This window comes from Pristiophorus japonicus, chromosome 1 (genome assembly GCF_044704955.1).
Source record: "Pristiophorus japonicus isolate sPriJap1 chromosome 1, sPriJap1.hap1, whole genome shotgun sequence".
NCBI classification, from domain to species: Eukaryota; Metazoa; Chordata; class Chondrichthyes; family Pristiophoridae; genus Pristiophorus; species Pristiophorus japonicus.
In genome coordinates this window covers 186,232,779-186,259,720 of record NC_091977.1, presented here as the reverse complement: position 1 = coordinate 186,259,720, position 26,942 = coordinate 186,232,779, and the positions used below count along the sequence as shown (strand labels likewise).

Below are 26,942 nucleotides of genomic sequence, written 5' to 3'. Positions count from 1 at the left end.
CATTAGGAGAACCTGCAAAATCAATTCATTGTTTTTAAAAGGAGTTTGAAAAATAATTTTGAAAAAATCGACTTGCAGGTACATATTTGAAAGTGACAACTTGGATGTTTTCCCCGTAACATCCTCTTTTTTCGTGTCACAGATAAAATGACATCTGCATTTGTGCTGCACTGTGTGATGTTCCTCTTTGGCGGCCTAGTTTAGATGTATCTCGATAACTGTGTGGCAGAACTTGATAACAATGACCTAATACTCGCGCTGCTTGAAGCCCTGCACAGCACAAGTAGTGCACTCAAACTCACACATACCTCATAAGTAAGATTTAGCTCATTGCATTTTAAATCAGGTGTCTCAATTTTGTACTAAAGCTGACTCTCCTTGCAATTATGCAATGTGAATATTAATGTATAAATAAATAAATGGGTTAGCAGCCCAGTTAAATTAGCAGGGTAAATAATTGAATATGGATATGTTAAAGTATTCATACACAAGTGTTCACAGCATAATTTCAAAGCCAATAATGTGTTTTATGTATTCTCAAACTTGGTGTTTTACTTACTTTTCTTAATCAATATTTTAACTGCTTTGGTTAAAGTTGATAGTGATTAAATAATAAAGTAGCTATTTGTTGTGCTCTGCAAACATTTTATGATGTGGATCAGAAATGGGGCATATTGTCCCTCAAAAGCAACATTTGTCCCATTGACCCTTTCCTTTGAATGCTGCAAGGCTTCAAAGACTTGTGAGATTTCTCCTGACAACCAGAACATTGCATTTCTTTCATCATGTTTTAAAGTATGGGACTATGGGATATTTGAAGAAACCAAGTTAATTTATTTCACCATCTTAATTCCCTTTCGGTACTTGGATTATTTGCTTCTTTCTTCTGAACTGTTATCCTATGTACAATGCAAATGTGCGTTTGTTGCGCTTTGGGTTATAGGAAACATCTGGAAATATAATGCCCTGTTGATTGATGGGTCTGTTGATTTGATTGACAGATACGGAGACCTGTGATTTTGGCTGGCACAAATTCCAGGGACACTGCTACAAATACTTTGGCCACCGACGGGCTTGGGAAGACGCGGAAAAGGAATGTCGCCTGCAGGGTGCTCACTTGTCCAGCATCCTCACACATGAGGAGCAACTTTTTGTGAACCGTATGTACTATGACATTTCTGAAACGTTTCTTTCCAAAAAAGATATGTACAGGAGAGCTAAATGTGTTTTCACCCAGTAACAAACTTAACATGAGCCGGACTGCAAAGAGTCCTCAAAGAGTGAATACATAAATGTGGGTTTCTGTATCCATGTACCCAGCCATTAGTGTGAGTAATGGAAGCAATTAAATCTGGTGGTTAGACTTCAGCTGATCTCAGCTGTTTATCACAGAAGAAAGCAAGATTAAAAAAGAAAATTCTTAAATGCTGAAAATCTGATTTAAAAAGGGAAAATGCTGGAAATGCATTACAGATTGACTGACATCAGAAAGAAAAAGGATGGGTAATGTTTTGTGCAAATTCTGATGAAGGCTCATATCTAAAATATTGACCTTTTTCAGGTGCTAATCAACCTACTGGGCATTTACAGCATTTTCTCTCTTTCCCTCAGAGATCGGGGTTTTTATTTCCAGGTAAAATAATTCTGTGGTAGTAGTGAGAGCAACAATAAATAACTTTGACTGTTGTGAGTCTACTGTGCCTTCCAGGCAAAAGGGTTGAGCTAAGAGTTTTGATAAAGCTCAAACGTTGGAAGTACAAATAAAAGGTGCGAGGAAATACCTTGTAACATATCTTACAGATACAACTGTTTGGCTTTGTAAAGATTACATTTTATTCTTTCAGAGGTTGCTTGCCAGCACACCTCCCCTTTCATTTGCATGGATGCAGTGCTCTGGGTCACTGCCTTTCTGATGACTGCTGTCAATGCAGCTCCATTGTCAGCCAGCAGGAGGTGTGATCGAAGTAGGGCCAGCTGGAGCATGTCAGTGATCTTTACTCCCTCAGAGGGAGCATCACACTTCCACACATGCTCCATCTGGCAGCCCAGTGGAGATCTGACAAAACTCAAACTGACTGAGGTGAGCACATCTGAGTGGTCAGCAGCTCTGAGACTCACATCACCAGGGGACCATGGATCAGAATACATTTTATTTCAAGTGATTAACCAGTCCATGCTTTTGAGAGTATATTTTTGTATTTCATTATAAATCTAAAGAGGGTTGAAATTCCACTAAAATTCCCTCTTATTGCATAGGTAAATGCATGCAGAAAATTCTCAACAATCTTAACCTTAGTTCCCAGTACAGGCACCATTTGTGGGTGCAGTATGTCAGTAGGGCTGATATGAGTCATATACCCATGAGGTAAAGTGCAGGTGTTACATTCATTTCTTTTTGGAATCAGATTCCAAGCACAGATATTTATTTTAATTTCTTCCATGCCTGCAGTTGACAGAAGTCAGAAGTAATACTGAGTGTGACTAAGAGTAGACTGGACTCCACAAATATATGTTTTTTTTTAAAATTGAAGATCTAACAATTTCTAAGTCACTTCATACATTAAGGCTTTAACCAGTAGCTGTAGAACAGAGTTAGACAGGCCTGATAACCGGAAATGTGGAATAACCAAACTAGCACAATTGTAATAATTAGCAAGGAGTTTTTACCTTCAGGAGAGGGGGAGGGGAGAAAAGTGGCAAGAAAATAAACTATAAAGAAATTCACTGCTGTATTAAGATAGAAATCCCAGAAAGATTGGATGAAAGACATCCAGTAGTTTAGATTTTTGTTTGAGATCTACAGAACAGGAAATACAATTCATGTATATAAACTTCTTGATTTTGCTAGATTAATCATTGCCATACATGGAATTGCTGTTAAATACATTCTTCCTTGTTTTGTCTGCCCCATAGGTATTGGCCAGGACTACCAATGGATTGGCCTAAATGACAAAATGTTTGAACATGATTTCCGTTGGACTGATGGAAGCCCTCTGGTTAGTCTTTGAAAGATTTGTTCATTTTTATATCTTTCAGATGAGAAACCCCTAAGGAACCCATGAACAGGCAGTGTGGGCTAACCACAGTCTTCTAAACAAGTGTTACCACTGTTAAATACATACTTGTTATAAAAACTGTACTGCCAATTTTATACCACTGTACCAGATGGGCTAGTGCCTGCAATAAAAGAGCACAAAGTAATTTATTAGGAGTATGTAAAGCATTTGCATGGTAATATCACATAGTGTAATTGCTCGACTACAGTAACTAAGGAAGAGAGTTCATGCAAATTCCAACCTCTGGTTTGGATTGTACTTTATATGATCTGAAATTTGGGTCATCTAAATAAAGAGAAGTAATTTTTAAGATTGCATTAAGAAACAAATTTCTCTAGCACATCAAGAACTGGTACATGTCCCAACGGAGATAGCTCTTACTTGTGAATAAGGATATTCATTATTTGAATTTGTGAACTGCACGCTGTTTGGAACTGAAACTGCTATAGAGTGTTTTGGACACAGAAGCAAAAATAAGACGCTATGCATCTTCCTGCTAGACTGCAAAGGTTTAGGCAAACATACTCACTGCAATACTAATAATAACATCTTCCCCTCCCAACACAGACACATAACACACTAAATTCAGCAAAGGATGACCAAGAAATTGATTACTGCAATTATAGAGGACTTTGGTGGACCATACCTGGAGTCTTGTGTACAGTTTTGAGGGTGGAAATTCGGTTACGTCCCATTTGAGGGCAGTAACCGGGATGAGGCGGGACTTCTTTCACCTGGCGCGAAATTTCAGTTACTACCTCTCACAGGAAGCGGAGCACAATGTCACGCACTCCACTTGCTTTTGGGGTGGGATCGGGATGCTACACGGTGCATCACGTAAAGGGGAGGGAAACTGCGAACTCTGCAGACCCTTTCACTGGACCACCAGGGTTAAGGGGTGCCATGGCGGCAGCCCAGCACCGAAACGGAGTGCCGAGCTGCACGATCGCGTCTCGGACCCAGCAAAAGGAGCGGCGAATGGCCCAACCAGTAGGGGGGGGGGGGAAATAAAAGATGCGGTGTGCAGCGCAGCACAACCTCCCCTTTAAGGTTCTGCCCGCAATGGGTGGCCAGCCTGGGTTGTGACCCATGAGGCTAGCGTGGGCATCGCCCTCAGCGGCCTCACGGGATGCTGGCCAATTTCCGCCGCGGGGCAGGGATCTTATTGTATAGCGGAGCAGGCTCAAAAGGCTAAATGGGCTTCTCCTGCTCCTATTGCTTATGTTTATTACCAAAAATTGGTCAGATATATATCCACCAAGGCTTCTACTTTCTCATTAAAGTGCAAGGGCCATGTTCCCAGCATGAGGCCGTCTCTACCTTCACCTCCCAGACTGTTGAGGATTAAAGAAACATGAAAAGGCTCTAAGGGAGAGAGGAATTCTCGCAGCACTGATAACATGTGCACAGTGACACTAAGCTGGATACCTCTGAAAATAAATTGGCCAAAATCATTTTTTGAATTAATTTAGGAGGGCTCAGTTTGGTCTATATTTTTTGCATGTCCCTGCATTATTGGATCAGTACAGCAACATTATGAATAATATGGTCATCATGGCTGTTCATCCCAGAATTTGATTGTGAACCACTAATAACAAAATAAATGTAAATTAAAAGTTACACTTTTACTGAGTAATGAAGAGCCAAAAGAAACTCCACCGTTGACACTTTAACATATTGCTAAAAATTAGGGCTTCCTGTTACAGGGTGAAACATCAAACGATTCCCATTATTAAAAATTTGGCAGACATATGTTCAGAACATAATTCTTATCCTTAAAGATTCTTTGCACCTCCATGTAAAAGACTGACTTTACACATTATGTTGTTTGAATTGTTAGCATTGTTTGACTATATAAGGCATTTCAGTGTAGAAATGCTACTTTTACTTCAACTCTGTTCCTGAATACAACCCAAGAAAGGTTCAGTGCTTTGTGCCAAATGCTATTGGTGATCTGGCAGAGATATTTTTAGGTTTTCTGCACTAAACCATTCCCAGGGCCTGTTGCTGAGGTATACATGTGCTCCAGAAGCAGTTGCTGATATAATTGAGCTTTTGTGCAGAGGTGAGTCACCCCTGCATGTGGTAAAGTAGTTTAGATCACCAATATTGCAAGTGTAAGTTGAGACACTAAACTCCCTTGACATTGCACAGAACTGGGTTAACCTAGTGGGAGAAATTCTCAGTTGGTTTGTTCAGAGAAAAAAAAAATCTCCTTGATGGTATGTTTTCTTTAGATGCAGCATAATTGGTCTAGTGTGGTTGGCCAGTCTTAGCATGGTGTAATGATGATTGCATGGAAAATTAATAAAGAGACCCTCTGATTTGTGTTACATTACTAACAGTGATGGGCAGAAATACAAGAGTTTTTTACACTGACTGAAAACTGTTAAAAATCTTTGATAGAAGCACAGCTTATTTCTCTCTTTTAATAACATTTTATTATTTGGTGGCACAATCACTGCTGTGCGTATTACAGAAATTGTAGAATAGGTCCTTACAGGACAGGAGACAACCATTCGTTCTACTGCACCTGTGCTGCTCTCTGAACGAACTATTGAAGTCTCATTCCCTGTGCCTTCCCTGCATCCTTGTAAATACTGATTCTGCTTCCACCACTACTTCCAGTCGAACATACTCTCACAATCTTCCACATAACAAAATTAACTTAACCTCTCCTTTCATTCTTTTGGGTTATGATATTAAATTTATATCCTCTAATTGCTGACTAACTGATCAGTGGAAAGTGTTTTGCCTTATTTCTATTTTTTTTAAACCTGAATAATTTTAAACATATGTATAGGCTCTCCTCTTGACTTTCTCTGTTTGAATGAAAAGAGTCCCAGTTTCTCTAGTCTCTTCTCACAACTAAAACATATTATCATTGGTATTATCATAAATTATTATTAATAAAATAACAATAAATATATGACTTTTTCCCCCAGTTTTCTCCACTTTTATTCCCTGCAAACACTGACTTGTGTTGACGACACTTCAAAAAAGTATATAATTAGCTGTAATGCACTTTTGGACCTCTTGAGGTTGTAAAAGGCGCTATATAAATGCAAGTTCTTTCTAACAAAGAATCATAGAAATAGAATCACAGAAAATTACAGCACTGAAGGAGGCCATTCGGCCCATTGTGTCTATGCCGCCTGAAAAAGGGTTATATAATCTATTCCCATTTCCAGCTCTTGGTCTGTAGGCTTGTAGGTTGCAGAATTTTAAGTACATATCCAAGTACTTTTTAAATGTGTTGAGAATTTCTGCCTCGACTACGCTTTCAGGCAGTGAGCTCCAGACCACCGCGCCCCCCCGCCACCAACCCCTGCAGGAAAAAAGTTCTCCTCAATTCCCCTCTAATCCTTCTACCAATTACTTTAAGTCTATGCCTTTAAATACATAGAAACATAGAAAATAGGTGCAGGAGTAGGCCATTCGGCCTTTCAAGCCTGCACCACCATTCAATAACATCATGGCTGATCATTCCCTCAGTAACCCTTTCCTGCTTTTTCTCCATACCCCTTGATCCCTTTAGCCGTAGGGGCCATATCTAACTCCCTCTTGAATATATCCAATGAACTGGCATCAACAACTCTCTGCGGCAGGGAATTCCACAGATTAGCAATTCTCTGAGTGAAGAAGTTTCTCCTCATCTCAGTTCTAAATGGCCTACCCCTTATTCTTAGACTGTGTCCCCTGGTTCTGGACTTCCCCAACATCGGGAACATTCTTCCTGCATCTAACCTGTCCAGTCCCGTCAGAATCTTATATGTTTCTATGAGGTCCCCTCTCATCATTCTAAACTCCAGTGTATAAAGGCCCAGTTGATCCAGTCTCTCCTCGTATGTCAGTCTGGTGAACCTTCACTACACTCCCTTAATAGCAAGAACGTCCTTCCTCAGATTAGGAGACCAAAACTGAACACAATATTCCAGGTGAGGTCTCACCAAGGCCCTGTACAGCTGCAGTAAGACCTCCCTGCTCCTATACTCAAATCCCCTAGCTATGAAGGCCAATATACCATTTGCCTTCTTCACTGCCAGCTGTACCTGCATGCCAACTTTCAATGACTGATGAACCATGATACCAGGTCTCGTTGTACCTCCCCATTTCCTAATCTGCCACCATTCAGATAATATTCTGCCTTCATGTTTTTGCCCCCAAAATGGATAACCACACATTTATCCACATTATACTGCATCTGCCATGCATTTGCCCATTCACCTAACCTGTCCAAGTCACCCTGCAGCCTCTTAGTGTCCTCCTCACAGCTCACACCGCCACCCAGTTTAGTGTCATCTGCAAACTTGGAGATATTACACTCAATTCCTTCATCTAAATCATTAATGTATATTGTAAAGAGCTTGGGTCCCAGCACTGAGCCCTTGTCTTCGGTCCAATCACAAACTCCGTTCCCTAGCCACCGACTCCATCCCTCTCCTGGCAACTGTCTGAGGCTGAAACAGACTGTTCGCAACTTGGTGTCGTATTTGACCCTGAGATAAGCTTCTAACCACATGTCTGCGCCATCACTATGACCGCCTCTTTCCACCTCCGTAACATCGCCTGACTCCGCCCCTGTGTCAGCACATCTGCTGCTGAAAACCTCATCCATGCCTTTGTTACCTCCAGACTTGAATATTTCCGTGTTCTCCTGGCTGGCCTCCCATTTTCCACCCTCGATAGACTTAACGTCATCCAAAACTCTGCTGCCCGTATCTGAACTCGCACCAAGTCCTACTCCTTCATCACCCCTGTGCTTGCTGACCAACACTGATTCCCGGTTAAACAACGTCGCAATTTTAAAATTCTCATCCTTGCTTTCAAATCCCTCCATGGCCTCATAAGAACATCAGAACATAAGAATTAGGAACAGGAGTAGGCCATCTAGCCCCTCGAGCCTGCTCCGCCACTCAACAAGATCATGGCTGATCTGGCCGTGGACTCAGCACCACTTACCCGCCCGCTCCCCATAACCCTTAATTCACTTATTGGTTAAAAATCTATCTATCTGTGATTTGAATACATTCAATGAGCTAGCCTCAACTGCTTCCTTGGGCAGAGAATTCCACAGATTCACAACCCTCTGGGAGAAGAAATTCCTTCTCAACTCGGTTTTAAATTGGCTCCCCTGTATTTTGAGGCTGTGCCCCCTAGTTCTAGTCTCCCCTACCAGTGGAAACAACCTCTCTGCCTCTATCTTGTCTATCCCTTTCATTATTTTATATGTTTCTATAAGATCACCCCTCATCCTTCTGAACTCCAACAAGTAAAGACCCAGTCTACTCAATCTATCATCATAAGGTAACCCCCTCATCTCCGGAATCAGCCTAGTGAATCGTCTCTGTACCCCTTCCAAGGCTACTATATCCTTCCTTAAGTAAGGTGACCAAAACTGCACGCAGTACTCCAGGTGCGGCCTCACCAATACCCTGTACAGTTGCAGCAGGGCCTCGTGGTGCAACGGTAGTGTGTCTGATTCTAGATGAAGAAAGTTCTGTGTTCAAATCATGTCGGGGTCATTGTTCTTTACCAAAAAGAGTTTCATGCACAAGGACACCCAGGTCCCTCTGCACAGCAGTATGTTGTAATTTCTCCCCATTCAAATAATATTCCCTTTTATTGTTTTTTTTTTCCAAGGTAGATGACCTCACGTTTTCCGACATTGTATTCCATCTGCCAAACCTTAGCCCATTCGCTTAACCTTTCTAAATCTCTTTGCAGCCTCTTTGTGTCCTCTACACAATTTGCTTTCCCACTAATCTTTGTGTCATCTGCAAATTTTGTTACACTACACTCTGTCCCCTCTTCCAGGTCATCTATGTATATTGTAAACAGTTGTGGTCCCAGCACCGATCCCTGTGGCACACCACTAACCACCGATTTCCAAACCGAAAAGGACCCATTTATCCCGACTCTCTGCTTTCTGTTCGCCAGCCAATTCTCGATCCATGCTAATACATTTCCTCTGACTCCGCATACCTTTATCTTCTGCAGTAACCTTTTGTGTGGCACCTTATCGAATGCCTTTTGGAAATCTAAATACACCACATCCATCGGTACACCTCTATCCACCATGCTCGTTATATCCTCAAAGAATTCCAGTAAATTAGTTAAACATGATTTCCCCTTCATGAATCCATGTTGCGTCTGCTTGATTGCACTATTCCTATCTAGATGTCCCAGTATTTCTTCCTTAATGATAGCTTCAAGCATTTTCCCCACTACAGATGTTAAACTAACCGGCCTATAATTACCTGCCTTTTGTCTGCCCCCTTTTTTAAACAGAGGCGTTACATTAGCTGCTTTCCAATCCGATGGTACCTCCCCAGAGTCCAGAGAATTTTGGTAGATTATAACGAATGCATCTGCTATAACTTCCACCATCTCTTTTAATACCCTGGGATGCATTTCATCACGACCAGGGGACTTGTCTACCTTGAGTCCCATTAGCCTGTCCAGCACTACCTCTCTAGTGATAGTGATTGTCTCAAGGTCCTCTCTTCCCACATTCCCGTGACCAGCAATTTTTGGCATGGTTTTTGTGTCTTCCACTGTGAAGACCGAAGCAAAATAATTGTTTAAGGTCTCAGCTATTTCCACATTTCCCATTATTAAATCCCCCTTCTCATCTTCTAAGGGACCAATATTTACTTTAGTCACTCTCTTCCGTTTTATATATCGGCAAAAGCTTTTACTATCTGTTTTTATGTTCTGCGCAAGTTTACTTTCATAATCTATCTTTCCTTTCTTTATTGCTTTCTTAGTCATTCTTTGCTGTCGTTTAAAATTTTCCCAATCTTCTAGTTTCCCTCTAACCTTGGCCACCTTATACGCATTAGTCTTTGATTTGATACTTTCCTTTATTTCCTTGGTTATCCACGGCTGGTTATCCCTTCTCTTACCGCCCTTCTTTTTCACTGGAATATATTTTTGTTGAGCACTATGAAAGAGCTCCTTAAAAGTCCTCCATTGTTCCTCAATTGTGCCACCGTTTAGTCTGTGTTCCCAGTCTACTTTAGCTAATTCTGCCCTCATCCCACTGTAGTCCCCTTTGTTTAAGCATAGTACGCTCGTTTGAGACACTACTTCCTCACCCTCAATCTGTATTACAAATTCAACCATACTGTGATCACTCATTCCGAGAAGATCTTTTACTAGGAGATCGTTTATTATTCCTGTCTCATTACACAGGACCAGATCTAAGATAGCTTGGTCCCTTGTAGGTTCTGTAACATACTGTTCTAAGAAACAATCCCGTATGCATTCTATGAATTCCTCCTCAAGGCAACGCCGTGCGATTTGATTTGACCAATCGATATGTAGGTTAAAATCCCCCATGATTACTGCCGTTCCTTTTTCACATGCCTCTATTATTCCCTTGATTATTGTCCGCCCCACCGTGAAGTTATTATTTGCAGGCCTATAAACTACGCCGACCAGTGATTTTTTCCCCTTACTATCTCTAATCTCCACCCACAATGATTCAACAATTTGTTCATTAGAGCCAATATCCTCTCTCACAACTGACCTGATATCATCCTTTATTAACAGAGCTACCCCACCTCCTTTCCCTTCTTGTCTATCTTTCCGAATCGTCAGATACCCCTGTATGTTTAATTCCCAGTCTTGGCCACCCTGCAACCACGTTTCTGTAATGGCCACCACATCATACCCATTTGTAATGATTTGTGCCGTCAACTCATTTACTTTATTTTGAATGCTGGGTGCGTTTAGGTAGAGTGTTTTAATCCTAGTTTTTAAACCATGATTTTTAGTTTTGACCCCTCCTGCAGCCCCTTTATATTCATACATATTGTCCCTTCCTATCACCTTGTGGTTTGCACTTACCCCAGTGCTACTCTGCTCTGTTGCCTCCTGCCTCTCGCCTCTCCTTATCTTTGTAACCTCCTCCAGCTCTACAACCATCCAAGATCTCTATGCTTCTCCAATTCTGGCCTCGCATCCCCGATTTTTAATCGCTCCACCATTGGCGGCCGTGCCTTCAGTTGCCTAGACCCTAAGGTCTGGAATTCCCTCCCTAAACCTCTCTGTCCCTCTACCTCTCTTTCCTTCTTTAAGACACTCCATAAAACCTAACATTTTGGTCAATCTGCCCTAATATGTGGCTCGGTGTCAAATTTTGTTTGATAATGCTCCTGTGAAGCGCCTTGGGATGTTTTACTATGTTAAAGGCGCTATATAAATGCAAGTTACTCTTATTATGGACAGGCTATTTAGCCATTGGAGAAGTACCCATCCTGCTCTTATTCAACACCAATTATTTCAGTGGGCGTGGGGTGATTTACCCCTGTTAGTTTGCCACTTGTAGTATCGACACTGCTGACCAGTTGAGAACAGCCGACTTTGGGACTGTATAGCTCAGTGCCACATCAAGAAGTTAGGGATGCGTGCAATAAAGGTACAGCAGTTATCATGGGCAACTTTAATCTACATATAGATTGGGCTAACCAAACTGGTAGCAATACGGTGGTGGAGGATTTCCTGGAGTATGAGGGATGGTTTTCTCGACTCATATGTCGAGGAACCAACTAAAGGGCTGGCCATCCTAGACTGGGTGATGTGTAATGAGAAAAGACTAATTCGCAATCTTGTTGTGTGAGGCCTCTTGGGGAAGAGTGACCATAATATGGTAGAATTCTTCATTAAGATGGAGAGTGACACAGTTAATTCAGAGACGAGGGTCCTGAACTTAAGGAAAGGTAACTTCGATGGTATGAGACGTGAATTGGCTAAAATAGACTGGCGAATGATACTTTAGGGTTGACAGTGGATAGGCAATGGCAAACATTTAAAGATCACATGGATGAACTTCAACAATTATACATCCCTGTCTGGAGTAAAAATAAAACGGGGATGGTGGCTCAACCGTGGCTAACAAGAGAAATTAGGGATAGTGTTAAATCCAAGGAAGAGGCATATAAATTGGCCAGAGAAAGCAGCAAACCTGAGGACTGGGAGAAATTTAAAATTCAGCAAAGGAGGACAAAGGGTTTAATTAGGAGGGGGAAAATAGTGTATGAGAGGAAGCTTGCTGGGAACATAAAAACTGACTGCAAAAGCTTCTATAGATACGTAGGTCCCTTGCAGTCAGATTCAGGTGAATTTATAATGGGGAACAAAGAAATGGTGGACCAATTGAACAAATACTTTGGTTCTGTCTTCACGAAGGAGGACACATATAACCTTCCGGAAATACTAGGGGACCGAGGGTCTAGTGAGAAGGAGGAACTGAAGAAAATCCTTATTCGTCAGGAAATTGTTTTAGGGAAATTGATGGGATTGAAGGCCGATAAATCCCCAGGGCCTGATAGTCTGCACCCCAGAGTAACTAAGGAAGTGGCCCTCGAAATAGTGGATGCATTGGTGAGCATTTACCAACAGTCTATCGACTCTGGATCAGTACCTATGAACTGGAGGGTAGCTAATGTAACACCACTTTTTAAAAAAGGAAGCAGAGAGAAAAGGGGTAATTATCGGCGGTTAGCCTGACATCAGTAGTGGGGAAAATGTTGAAATCAATTATTAAAGATGAAATAGCAGCGCATTTGGAAAACAGTGACAGGATCAGTCCAAGTCAGCATGGTTTTATGAAAGGGAAATGATGCTTGACAAATCTTCTAGAATTTTTTGAGGATGTAACTAGTAGAGTGGACAAGGGAGAACCAGTGGATGTGGTGTATTTGGACTTTCAAAAGGCTTTTGACAAGGTCCCACACAAGAGATTGGTGTGCAAAATTAAAGCACATGGTATTGGGGGTAATGTATTGATGTGGATAGAGAACTGGTTGGCAGTCAGGAAGCAGAGAGTAGGGATAAACGGGTCCTTCTCAGAATGACAAGCAGTTGACTAGTGGGGTGTCGCAGGACTCAGTGCTGGGACCCCAGCTATTTACAATATACATCAATGATTTAGATGAAGGAATTGAGTGTAATATCTCCAAGTTTGCAGATGACACTAAACTGGGTGGCGGTGTGAGCTGTGAGGAGGATGCTAAGAGGCTGCAGGGTGACTTGGACAGGTTAGGTGAGTGGGCAAATGCATGGCAGATGCAGTATAATGTGGATAAATGTGAGGTTATCCACTTTGGGGGCAAAAACATGAAGGCAGAATATTATCTGAATGGCGGCAGATTAGGAAAAGGGGAGCTGCAACGAGACTTGGGTGTCACGTACATCAGTCATTGAAAGCTGGCATGCAGGTAAAGCAGGCGGTGAAGAAGGCAAATGGCATGTTGGCCTTTATAGCTAGGGGGATTTAAGTATAGGATCAGGGAGGTCTTACTGCAGTTGTACAGGGCCTTGGTGAGACCTCACCTGGAATATTGTGTTCAGTTTTGGTCTCCTAATCTGAGGAAAGACATTCTTGCTATTGAGGGAGTGCAGCGAAGGTTCATCAGACTGATTCCTGGGATAGCAGGACTGACATATGAGGAGAGACTGGATCGACTGGGCCTGTATTCACTCGAGTTTCGAAGAATGAGGGGATCTCATAGAAACATATAAAATTCTGAATGGACTAGACAGGTTAGATGCAGGAAGAATGTTCCCGCTGTTGAGGAAGTCTAGAACCAGGGGTCAGAGTCTAAGGATAAGGGGTAAGCCATTTAGGACTGAGATGAGGAGAAATTTCTTCACTCAGAGAGTTGTTAACCTGTGGAATTCTCTACCTCAGAGAGTTGTTGATGTCAGTTCGTTAGATATGTTCAAGAGGGAGTTAGATATGACCCTTACGGCTAAAGAGATCAAGGGGTATGGAGAGAGAGCAGGAAAGGGGTACTGAGGTGAATGATCAGCCAGGATCTTATTGAATGGTGGTGCAGGCCTGCTCCTGCACCTATTTTCTATGGTTCTATGTTTCTATCATGTAGTGCTTATATCAGCTGAACCAGAAGAGGAGTAATATAACCTTCTGACGAACATTAGTTAGTAAATAAGTAATTGTGAAAGCAAGCGTTGTCCAGACTTATGGCCAACAATAGCCTAATTAGCTCTGCCTTCTCTCATGGCGAAATCCATGATACAGTAATTGTATAAACACTCATTTAGCAATCAGTTCTCCAAGTACATCATGGTCCAACAGCATTGTCTTCTCCTTAAACTAGTGTCTCAGACATGCTAGCTAAAAATGCATTAACTGCGACAGGATGTTCCTCAGCAAATTTGGAAAAAAACCTGGCCCTGGAAATGAACAAAACTAATGTAAAAAGGACCTTTTGTGAACAATACGCCTGCTAAAGTTCAACTTTCACCAGTAGCCAGAATGTTAGTTTTTCTTTTAATTTCCAATCGTCATCCTATTTTTGTCTTCTGAGGACCTGACTCTGTTTCAGGGGTGCCAGCAAGTCTCTGTCATTTGGCTCAAGCAGCCAATTTTCATGCCTGGGCTTAAACAGTGAACGTCCAACAAACTTTTCAACCATTGAGGGCATCATAGCTGAGCTCACCGCATACACCTTCCAATGCTCCAATAACTAATACCATCCAGAAACAGGAACCCTTCCTAACCCAGCTGCCTAACTGCTGCCTGGTTGAGATCAAGTAACTCAGCATAGAAGAAGGATTGCACATGGGTACTTTTGGTCTATATGGTTCAGCATCATCCCGCAGTGCACCATAAGTTTTCATTTCCGTCTGTTCTATGAACCAAACCTGTCTGGGTAAAAAAAACTCCTCAGCCAGATGAGAATAGCCCTTTGAAATGCTGTCCATTCTTCAACAAGCTACATGTTAATTTTAAGCCCTTTTTAACCAGGCAGTTATGGCGAGGAGCCTGGGCTGTGGTAAAAGTATATTTGTCAGTAAATAAATCACTGTAATAAAATCATAATTAGATGGAAGTGACTTTTACAGGCAAGCAGTAACCTTGAACAGTTTTCACCAGGTAGTTGAGATACACCAGCTTTAGGCATGTATGAATCTACAGCATCCATTTTTCATGGCGTAATTATCTCCTGATCAGTTAGTGGTTAGTAGTAAATTGTAAATGACCTAAATGGTGTACGTTTTCTGGCTGTAGTTTCCAGCAATCATATGGTGCTGGTAAGCAGCTCCACATGGTGGAGCCCATCAGTAATGCATCACTGGAAAAGCTCAAATGTAGCTTGCAATACAATAAGGAAACTCTCTTAAGTCACTGCAATAACTTCATTTACTGGTCAGAAATGTAACAACGTAAAAGAATTAATAGAATGGAAGCACTTCCACATAGCAAAAGTGAGCCACACTTCTGACAACAGTGGGTTTTCTGTACAGTAATATTTGTTTGTCATATTATGAATGTTTGATAGAGTAGTCAGAGAATGTGTAGCATATCCGTTAAATGGTACATTCTATACACAAATCAATCCTTTATTGAAAAGCACCATATTGAATCATAATTGTAGGCAGACCTGTCATAACAACAAAAAATTTGGGGAGGCACTAATTCTGAGTCAGGGCCCGAACTTGGTCGAAGCCAAGGCCTACCCAAGGGCTCCCAAAGGACCGCCGATGGCCACCGAGAGACCGGGAGGTACTTTGCCAGGAAGATCCCTCTAAAAGAGGTGGCAGTACCGACCGGCGGCCAAACAACGGCTTACGCAATCTGGACGGCAGTAGGCGGGAGCTCTCAATCTGGGCAGCAAATGCGCTTGCTGCCCAAGTGCTGCCAAGGATAGAGTCGGGCCCAGGGAGGGTGGAGGAGCTGAAAATAAAAAAACATTTACCAACGAAAAAAATAAATACCGGAACACCTTCAGGCGACCCCATCCAGGTAAGACGCTGTAAAACAATTTTTTTTATAGTTGTTCACTAATCTTTTCTTGCAGGTCTTTGTATTTACTGTCGGAGTTAGACCTGCCTGCACGCAACGGTCCTTCCTCCTGCTGGCGCTGACTCCCGCCCGCACCAACCTGGCAGCTCGGTGGCCGAGGGGACATTTGCGCTACTTGGCCATCAGCGGGTGGTCCTTCCCCCTGCAGCCCAAATAGAAACTGGCACAGAGGGGAGACCGGCGGCAAAACTCGGCGGCAGTGGGCCGTAAGGCCACCAATATCGGGGCCTAAGTAACTATGCTCAATATCTCTCAAACAAAATAGTTTAATAGATTGCAGCAGTGCTCCAGCAGTTACAGTATTGTGAAAGGATCAGCATGAATTCCAGTTATCTTGTTCACTTCTACCACAATTATTTCCTTCCACATTCCACAGTGAACAGTGGGACAGTTTTCAGCCAAACCAAATTTCCTATGTTCCGTGGAGGGGGAGCAGAGCTAACGTGGCAGGGAGAACTCAGGGAGGCCAAAAGCCAGGAAGGCATGTAGCTTCCTGTGCCTGAGGCACAATGGCTGTGGCTGTAGGAAATTAGTTAGGAAACAAAGAATTTGCATGGAAATTAAATATTGATCAATTTTTTTTTAGGGGACTCTTCTTTAGTTTAGCTTTACTTCCCTCTTTTTGGGTGAATGGGGAAGATAGCTTCAGATTTCTCTGCAGCTGCTTTCAGTACCGTCCTGTGACCCAGTAGGAGCTGTATTTGCAGCAAAGACCTCGAATGGCATCAGTTTTCATCACCACTGATGGATCATCCCATGTTACCAGGGTATTGTCCAGCAGCCCAGCTGAGAACTCATGAGTTCCTCTCAATGGGGATAGGCAAACTCCTGCGATTGACAGCTCTGCGACTTGAACCTGTCAACATCGAGCTGGAAAGCAGGCAATCTGCATCAACATGGTCTCCCTAGTGGATATCACTCACAGTGAAGGAGGAGAGTGCACAATTAAATTGCGATAGGATCTCGGTGCCGAACAAAAAAAAATTATTGCTCCTAATTAATATTCATTCCCAAATAAGAACAGGTGTTGACGGTAGAGATATTTAGTGGCATGATTCTCATTATAACAGCAGGAGCCCTCTCTATCACACGATTGCTTATCAACTACACAATGCTATAGTTCACAGTAATTTAAATGAAACACTTTTCTGTAGTCTTCTGTTTGTTACCCAGAACAAGCTTTAATGTTTAATTACCAAACACACTGGGAATTTTTCAATAACTTCTTTCCAATTAAGATGAAGTTTCTTCACATTTTTCTGTCAATCACAACACAATTATCTGCCTTTATTAGAACTAAAGTAGGAGAAAAAACTATTTTATAAATGAAGCCATGCTGTTAAAGGTGAACATTTATAATCATTTTTAAGCATTATTAAAGAATACACATGCTCTCTCCTGAGCACTTTGTAAATTCTATGTGTGAAAATTTATGGATGACACCCAAAAACAGGCTGAAACTCAGAGTGCAGAACGCAAACCTTAATTAGTGACTGAGCAATGATAAATCCTTAATGAAACCAGCATCTGTTGTCTTTAGGAGCCCACTTATTATACTTCTCGGAAGTTAATACATTTAAGCTCGAGAGACACCAGATGGACTCAAATTTTCACGTTAGGTATCCTTAAGTAAGTGTAATGTATTTGCTTCATGGGTTCTTTGCTTAAGAATTCATAGCAACACATTGCTATTAAGAATGAGCTGATTTATTAACAAAGGTTTAACAATCACACTATACATTAGCAGTTCATCCACTAGGCTCACAACTGTATTCCTCATCGTGGATGACCTAGACCCAACTGACTGGGGCTTTATTGAGTCTTGTGAACATTACATGACTGGCTAAACCACTCAATGCAACAGCTCTACAACTCTTTTGGTTGTAAACAGAAAATCTAGTGCCCCCTGATTAAAGGGACACACACACCACAAAAACTTTTCAAGTGCCCCCTTTTTTTTTTAGGACACTAAAAACACAAATTATACAAGTGGACCCTGGCTAAAAGGGAGTGGGGTGGGGGGGGGGGGGGACTAAAACCGGAAATTAAACAAATTAAACTTTAAACAATAATAATCAAATTAAAATTTGGTTGCCGGGGGGTGATGGTGCACTCCAGTCCCTCCGGCGCCCACCTCTCGCAGCAGGCCGCGAGCGCACCAGTGGACACCGCGTGCTCCATCTCCAGGGACACCCTGGCTCAGATGTAAACGCGGAAGAGAGGCAGGCAGTCAGGCTGAACGACCCCCTCGACCGCCCCCTTGGCCGCGCCCAGGAGCAGTCCTACGAGGAGGCTCTCGGACCTGCCCACTCCCTTCCGCACAGGGTGCCCAAAGATCAGGAGTGTGGGACTGAAGTGCAACCAGAATTTGAGCAGCAGCCCCTTTAAATAGTGGAATGGGGCTGCAATCTCGTACATTCCATAAAAACATGGAACACGGACTCTTCCAGATCGCAGAAATTGCAGGCGGCCTGGGAGCCCGTGAACCGACTTCAAAATTTATTTCATGGGACTGCTCTGTGCACCACCCTCCAGGCCAAGTCCCCAATAAATGGTGGGAGGACTCCCGTGTAGAGTGCACTCCATCGGAGACCCCCGCCTCCTCCAGACGGCAAGATGGTATGCCATGGCGTGTCCGGACTGCACACGAGGATGGCAAAGCTGAGAGTGTGCAGGAGCAGCCCATACAGGAAACCCCTCCGCACAGAACTAAAAGGCACGGAGGGGATTTCCTTGAAGCGGCTCAAGTTGTGAGGCGCCGGCTCCCGAGGGAGGTTTCGGGGCTTGGTGCCGATGAGGAATTCCATCTGGACGGGGTCAGTTCGGATGGGATCTCCCCACGTGCTTGAGCCTCCTCGACACACCTAACGGAGTCAGTGCCCAGCGCTGTTTTTAGCGACTCGATGACATTGGCCGGACGTCGGCCAGTTTAGACGCCGTGCCAGCACAACTGACGCCATCCAGCCCGCTCCTCCGCCATCGAACAGATCCCTGACCCTGGTCACCTCGTCAGCCACAGCCCTCTCATCCGCCTGCCATCTAAAACTGCGGTCATGGAGGTACGGATTCCTGAGCAGCGGCTCCTGCAGGATAGCCGCCACTCCAGATGGTGGAGAGCTGCGCTTGGTGGCGACTCTGTTCCAGACCCTGATGAGTTCCTGGTAAAAGGCAGGCAGCCCCTGGACGGCGGTCCTGATGCCCCCCAAGCTCATAAACAGGACCTGCGTGTCGTAATTGAGGCCGTGCTGCTGGCGGAAGAAATACGTCGCCAGCGCACGCCACCTAGGAGGAGGCTTGACGTAAAGGTATCTCTGCAGGGTCTGAAGATGGAAAGTCGCTAGCTGGGTGCCGACGCACACCAACGCCTGACCGCCCTCCCTAAGCGGGCGACTCAAGACCGTAGCAGAGACCCAGTGCTTCCTGTTGTTCCAGAAGAAATCCACCAGCTTCTTCTGTACCTTGGCAACAAACGCAGGGGGAGGGGTCAAAGTGACCAGCCGGTACCAGAGCATAGCGGCCACCAGCTGGTTTATGACTAGCGCTCGACCCCTGCAGGAAAGCACTCGAGCAGTCCTGTCCAGCGCCCTAGGCGAGCGGCGACCTTGGCCTCCAGCTCCTGCCAGTTCGCCGGCCAGGCTCCCTCGTCGGGGCTAAGATAGACTCCCAGATAGAGGAGATGGGTCGTGCTCCAGGCAAAAGGCCTGAGCTCCTCCGGCAGGGAGTCCACCCGCCACTGACCCACCAGGAGTCCGGAACATTTCTCCCAGTTGATCCTGGCGGAAGATGCGGCCGAGTAAATCTCCTGGCACTCACGCCTCCTCCACAGGTCAACGGGATCCTCTACCGCGAGGAGCACGTCATCGGCGTAAGCCGAGAGGACGACCTCCATGCCCGGCCCTTTGAGAGCCAGTCCCGTCAACCTTGTCCACAGGACGCGCAGGAAAGGCTCTACGCAGATGGCATATAACTGGCTGGACATGGGGCATCCCTGGCACACCCCTCTCCCAAAGTGAAGGGGCGCCGTCAAAGATCCGTTAACCTTAATCAGACACTCCGCGGCGGCGTACAAAAGACAAATCCGGGCGACGAAATGCGTCCTGAACCCGAAAGTGCGCAGAATTCCGAACATATATTCGTGATCCACCCTGTCGAACGCCTTCTCTTGGTCTAGGGAAAGGAAGACAGACCAGCCTCTTGGGAATGGTGGATCAGGTCCCGGACCAGATGGATGTTATCGTGGATTGTCCGGCCCTGGACCGTGTAGGACTGGTCGGGGTGGATCATGTGGGCAACAGCTCGCCAACTCTTTTCATTGGAAACAAAATTAACCAGTTAAGTTAAGTGCCCCCCAATCTGAGGGACACTGCAGACATTTTTCAAGGCCCTTTTTTTTGGGGCACTAAAACCATAATTTGCAAGTGCCCCCTATAAAAGGGGAGGCAACAGCTCTACAAACCTGCGATCATACTCACAGGTGCATTTATTACAGCAAGAACCAATTTACTCACAGTCTGTTCAATGCTTAAAAGATATTCCGTTGTGCCAAGTCTTTGAAGATGGTTTGCACTAGGTGCAGAAAGAGCATGGAAACTTCTCGGCGTGGATGTTGGATCAAGGTCGAATTGAGGTACGATCCGGTGCAGTGCGCGCTGCATATGCCTAATGAGGCGTGCGGCGAGACTATAGCACATTGTTCCGCCAGTCACATTCCCTCAGAAAGATAGTACTGGCAAGTTGCTGGCACCATTTGCAGCCACAAAGGTCGGTTGCTGGTGAGGCAACAAAATTAGCCATCTCAGACACTGGCTAAGGGCTGCAGGAGAGTCCAGGGCAGGTTGGAATCATGAGCGGGACAAGCGGAGCCGGCAGAGGCCCGTGGTTTTAATGTGGAGCATTTAAACTTACCTTTGAGTGGCAACCTCCAGCTGTCCCTTTGTGGACCGTTGATTTGGCTGCTCAGCGCCTGACGAAACTGATTGCAGTACACACAGTGCATGCTGCGTTCATTCGCAAACTAGTTTCTGTCAGGGTCCTGAAAAAGGCATTCGGTTCCCAATTTGCATATGCAGTTGCCAAGCCACTGAAATTGGGAGGTGCGAGACCTGCCACTTCGGCTTCACACTGGGTGTCGTATAATACATTCTGGTGTCAATCCATGTTGTGAATCCAGTTGGTCCAGTTGGGGATTGTTTACATTTAGTACCACATCTTTTTAATGTTAGAAGATGAGCTTACTCACAAAACAAGCCTAGGTTGACATGTTATTTTCCTGTACCTTCTGGTAGTCTCAAGGTTAAAAGCTGTTATTAGTCGATTATTACATTAGAAGTGCAACATAAATGCATGCACCTTGTGTAAACCAGGTTGTTACTGAATGATTGGTACAATTGAATATGTTTGAATCTTTTGGTGTTTTCAAGACAGATTTCCAAATAAAGGAACAGTAGCTAAAATTGGACTTAAAGTTAAAACTTAACTATTCGCCATCGGATACCCATACATTACAATTTGAGAACACGCCTCTTTTGCCAAATTTATGGCGCTCATTTTAGTAATAAGGTGACTAAAAGACCTGTTGCATGCAATTCATCCATGCTCCATTTAAACTGAAATTGTGCTCACATGCTAATGAGTCATATTGTCAGCATGATCCAAAACCCTAGGTATGGAAGCTAATAAAACTGTTTTGTGCAGTGTGATTTCTGTATTGCTGCTGTAACATTTCATAGGATTACATGGAATATACAACACAGAAATTGGACATTCGGCCCAACAAGTCTATGTCAGTGTTTATGCTCATATGCTCCACACGAGATCCCTCCCACCTTACTTCATCTAACCCTATCAACATATCTTTTTATTCCTTTCTCCCGCATCTACTTATCTAGCTTCCCCTTAAATGCAATACATAAAATATAAATATAAACCAGCAATACTAGAAATCGTTCTATGAGTTGGTTATACTGTTGATTCACAGAGTAAGTCTTGCTTCATCATTACCAGTGGTCAAATATGGACATGTCACCCAATTTGACCCAGTCAAATGGTTTCGTTTGGCTTAATTTCACAGCTTGCATCATTTTAGGAAATAGCAAGGCTCATTAGGATATAGAATCTATGTTATTAGCTTTTTAAATGTTATGGTTGCAGACAGTACTTGCCAATTTTTCTTTCCTAAGGCCTAAAGCTAGAAATTGAATATCATGCATGTAAAGTTTGTGACTTTGACCGTTGCATATTTTATATTATTCCCAAATTTGGATGAATGAAACAGGGGGCATGAAAGTATAGTCAGTTCCAAAATATGAAGCCTTTATGAATGAAGCATTTCCAAAAACTGGAAGTAAGGTTTGGTGTAAAGATGTAATAGTTAACAGAAAATATTAGCCCTGAAATTGCCGTCTCCGTGACAGTACTCTGAGTACGCCGCTGTAATCCATTTGAAAGGCCCCGCTTGCGCACGTGCAAAATCTGGAACTTGCGATCTGTCAAGGTACGCCTTAACAGATCACCTGAACCACCTGAAAAATGAGTGTTGCTGGCACAGAGTTGGGCTATTTGCGTAGGGCCTGCTTTCATCAGCGTAAGGGTATATATAAGGCTTAAATAAAACATTTAAAAATCCAAAATTATGCACATACACTTTCGATGAGTTCATGCAAATATTGATCCGGGTTAAGATGTTTAAAACTATTTATCAAAAAATTAAATTTTTGTTGAGGTTGGTGCAATGAAGGAACTTATGAATAAACTGCAATTCAGTGCATTTATAATTATTAGAATTCTGTAAATTGTATCATTATTTGGGGATTCCATTGCATATCAGTAGGGGTTCCCTTCGTAAATGACTGCAATGGAATCCTCCTTTGTTATTGGAGGACCGGGCCCATGTGATCTCAGGGACACATCTGAACCGCCTGTGTCTCTGGTATCCATGGGCCTTTGCACTGCCATACGCCTGGAGGCCCAAGACTGCACGCTTCGCAGCCTAGGAGCCTGGAGGTAAATTCGTAAATGTTTCGCGGGCCATTATTTCTAGATCTCAAATGTTTAAGTTCTTCAGATAGGAATATGCTGAGGAAATTTTCAAACACTAAGGTTTTTGCAGTCCTCTGCATACTATGAAAATATTCAAAGTGCATTTTGCAGCAAATACAGATTTTACTTGCAAAGACAAAAGCAAAATACTGCGGATGCTGGAATCTGAAATAAAAACAGAAAATGCTGGTAATCTCAGCGGATGAGGCAGCTTCTGTGGAGAGAAACAGAGTTAACGTTTCGGATTGATGACCTTTCGTCAGAACTGGCGAATGTTCGAAAGAACAGATCTTACTTGCTCAGTTACTGAAGTAATGGTCAAATCTACATTTCAATCGGTGCTCTGTTACCGCAACCTCCTTATTCTTCTGTAAAATAGATTCTGGAGCGACAAATAAAATATGCGTGAAGTACTATATACTGCCCATGCTAACAAGCTGTTTAAACCACGATTTTGTTTGCTGTCTGCTTTAAGTGCAGTCCTGTTGAACTTTAAGAGGGTTTCTCTGTCTGATTCGATATGCCCAACTGTTCTTACCTACTCATGGGAATATTAATGGCAGAAATCCACTACTTGTGGGTGCAGGCAACAGCCTATCTGTTCCGATGATAAGGCTCATTATTGGCACAGATATATTTTATTTAATCATTTTAGAATGCATTTCACTGGCTAAATATTGCAAAGAAATACTTTGAGTTGCAGTACATTCCATTTATAGATATATAGATTGTATTGTATGAAATATATCCAGTGGAAAAAATGTACTTAAAAAGTGCAAATCTGTGAAGGGAAGTTACTGTTATGTAAAGAATCCTAAATTTTATCTATATAAATGATTCAGACAACATAATCTTGCTAACTTTAAGCAACTTGGCTGGAATAGCCTTTTAATGAGTCTCTTTATCAGATTTGGCTCACTTTTGACAAGGCGTTACAGTCTGATTCAATGTCCTGGCACTAAATACAGTCTAGTAATGGCCACACAAAGCACCACTGCCAAGACTATTCAGAACCCATGTTTGAAATATTACCGTAAAATCTCAAATGTTCTCAGAGACAATATCCTTATTTTAAGTTGCATGTCCACACAATGTTTATTTTTAAATAATTTTCTGCATGATTATTAAAATAAGGAGCTGCTGCAAATAAATTTTAAAAACTGTGATAGAAAAAAATTATTTGGCATTAGAGGATATTTTCATTGGGGAAACTAAAACTAGCGGACATAGTCTCAGCATAAGGGGCCGCCCATTTAAAACTGAGGTGAGGAGGAATTTCTTCTCTGAGAGTTGTAAATCTGTGGAATTCTCTGCCCCAGAGAGCTGTGGAGGCTGGGTCATTGAATATATTTAAGGTGGAGATAGACGGAGTTTTGAGCGATAAGGGAATAAAGGGTTATGGGGAGCGGGCAGGGGTGGAGCTGAGTCCATGATCACATCAGCCATGATCTTATTAAATGGCAGAGCAGGCACGAGGGGCCAGGTGACCTACTCCTGCTCCTATTTCTTATGTTCTTATGTTAGAGATTTGAACAGTAACAACTTTCACTTATATTATAGCATCTTTAATTTAACAACTGTCCCTAGGCATTTCATAGGGAGCAGAATCTTAAACAGAGATGGAGTTGGGATGATGTGGTGGAGAGGCGAGGTTCTAAAAAGGATTCTAAAGTTGTCTTTGATCAATTTAAACGTGCAATTTATCCAGAACATTACTTCCTGCATCATAATCCGTATGAAATTTAACTCATCTATTGCCCCTCTCCTTACCATTTGCCCATGATACTGATTTTAAAATTGTAATTCTCATCTAGAAATCTTCCCAACCTCATTTCATTCCACTTCTGCAACATAGCAAGGCAGATGGGTTTAGAAAGGGAATTCAATGCCGGGAGTGATGTCTGAAGACTTTTAACACTGATTATAGATTGGAAGGGAGGGGACTTTGTACAGTAAACTGGAGACCAAAGAGTGGAGGGATCAAGCAGGGTTGGAGGGCATTGCAGAAACAGGGTGGAGTGAGGCTGGAAGGATTTGCAGAGAATTAAGATTTTGGAATCAAAATGATGGGGGACAGTTGAGATTGGTGAGAATGAGGTGATAGATGCAGTCCTTAATACAGGTTGTTATGCAGACAACGATGTTCCAGATAATTTGCAACTTTAAATTGGTAAAACACAATTTATGATTGGATGCAAGATAACGGGATTTGAAATTGGCAGATCATAAATATATGTAGGGTCACATCTCATGATGCTAACATGTAAATCAATGCAACTACTTTGCCTTTCGTTTTGTAGTGTCACATGGGATGTTCTGCTGAAGTCCTTATTAGTACTGAGCGCTGATTCCAATGAGCTGTAATCTGATATTTTTATGATTAAAAAAAAAAATCAGCCTTAACTGTAAAGGAAATTGTTAAAGAAATTCGGCCTCTTTATAGTGAGGCTGAAAATTTGTATTTTGGTGAGAAAGGGTGGTGGGTACTGATTTTTGATCAGATTTGAGAATATTTATTCTGCAGCACAAAAAGATGCTTTGTGTGACCACGTCAAGCAGAAAACAGGCACCCATGCCAAAGCAAGCCAGAGGAATAGAATTCAGGCCAAAGTATTCATGTGGTAAATTGTTACCTCTTGGTACATTTGCACTTTGCCTATTCTATCAGTTCTCTTATTACATTGTACCACGTGTAAAGGTAAAAACTGTAACTTTTAACCAAAACCTAAAATAATGTAATTCTGCAATATTATTTTGAAGTTGTTAAAATAAAATTTTATTTTCAGAACTTCATTAATTTCATAAAATATATATTTCAGATTTTTTTTTAAAGCCTATGTGCACTGAGAAATAAAAAAGTCAGTTCTAGACTATGGCAAACATCCATTAAAAGCAAATGAGGAAAAGCATTCCTAAAAAATGTGATCACTTGCTTGAGGATAGAGGGCAGTTAGAAACTGAATCATATAGTACAAGATATGAGATAGACACTAAATCTTATTCCACAGGATATGAGTCAGGCCCCAAGTCGTTATAGAAGAACATGAGGCATCAGGCTCTGTATCCTTATAGCATGGAGCACAGGACTGTCAGGTAGTGAGGCATTGAACCTTAAAGCACAAGAGCATGGGCAGGTGGGCTCTGAATACCTGCAGCACAGGACAATGGAGCAATCAGACATTAAATCGAGAATGTTCCAGTTTGGCCAACTGTTTCTTATTATCCACATTACAATTCTAAATGAAATTACACTACCTTTCAAGACAACACTTTTGCATGTAGGCATCTATCTAATCTACGTCTACTTACTTTTCATTATTGCATTGAGTGCAACAGTTTGCTATAACTAGCATATAATTACACTGACATTAGGCATGTGAGTGATGCCAGTATCAACATCACAGCAATTATAATTCAGAAAAATATCTAAATATCCAATTGTAGTTTGTGACGTTAAAGCTTTAGATCGAATTCACTTCTGTACCACTGACAATGCTCAAAATGTTATGTCAGTTCTGAACACCCTGTTGCACAGTCATTCTGATTATGTGATGACTATAGTTACAGATAAAAAAATGAATCTGTTATTTCTGTTTCTTGTACAGCAATATGAAAACTGGCGACCACACCAGCCCGACAGTTTCTTTTCTTCTGGTGAAGACTGTGTTGTTATGATCTGGCATGAAGACGGCCAATGGAATGATGTTCCATGTAACTACCACCTTACCTACACCTGTAAAAAAGGCACAGGTGAGACCTGGCATTTACTGCATGCAGTTATCTCCATCAACGCCCCTCCCCTTCGATTTCTCACACGTCCTTGAACATTTCTGCAAAACCCATCAATGAAAACCCGTAGAAATAAAATATATAGGGCTAGAACCTCCACTTTTTTTGTCTGCTTAACGCCCACTTAATGGCCATTTAACCGCTGAAATGACGTATAACGCCCAGATATCGCCCATTTTGGCACAAAATGGAAACTGACGGGCATTTTTAGGAAACTTATC

The 26,942-nt window shown here is 42.6% G+C and overlaps 1 protein-coding gene across 4 annotated transcripts in view; it reads left to right on the top strand.

Annotated features, from left to right (window-relative positions):
- The window catches only part of LOC139267315 (versican core protein-like), a 270,388-nt gene that overhangs the window by 216,808 nt on the left and 26,638 nt on the right, over nucleotides 1–26,942 (top strand). For all 4 annotated transcript variants that reach the window (XM_070885459.1, XM_070885431.1, XM_070885450.1 and 1 more), the window contains 3 exons: nucleotides 1,002–1,160; nucleotides 2,914–2,996; nucleotides 26,538–26,682. In XM_070885459.1, coding sequence (XP_070741560.1) covers nucleotides 1,002–1,160; nucleotides 2,914–2,996; nucleotides 26,538–26,682 — 387 coding nt within the window. The remainder of the gene's footprint in view (nucleotides 1–1,001; nucleotides 1,161–2,913; nucleotides 2,997–26,537; nucleotides 26,683–26,942) is intronic.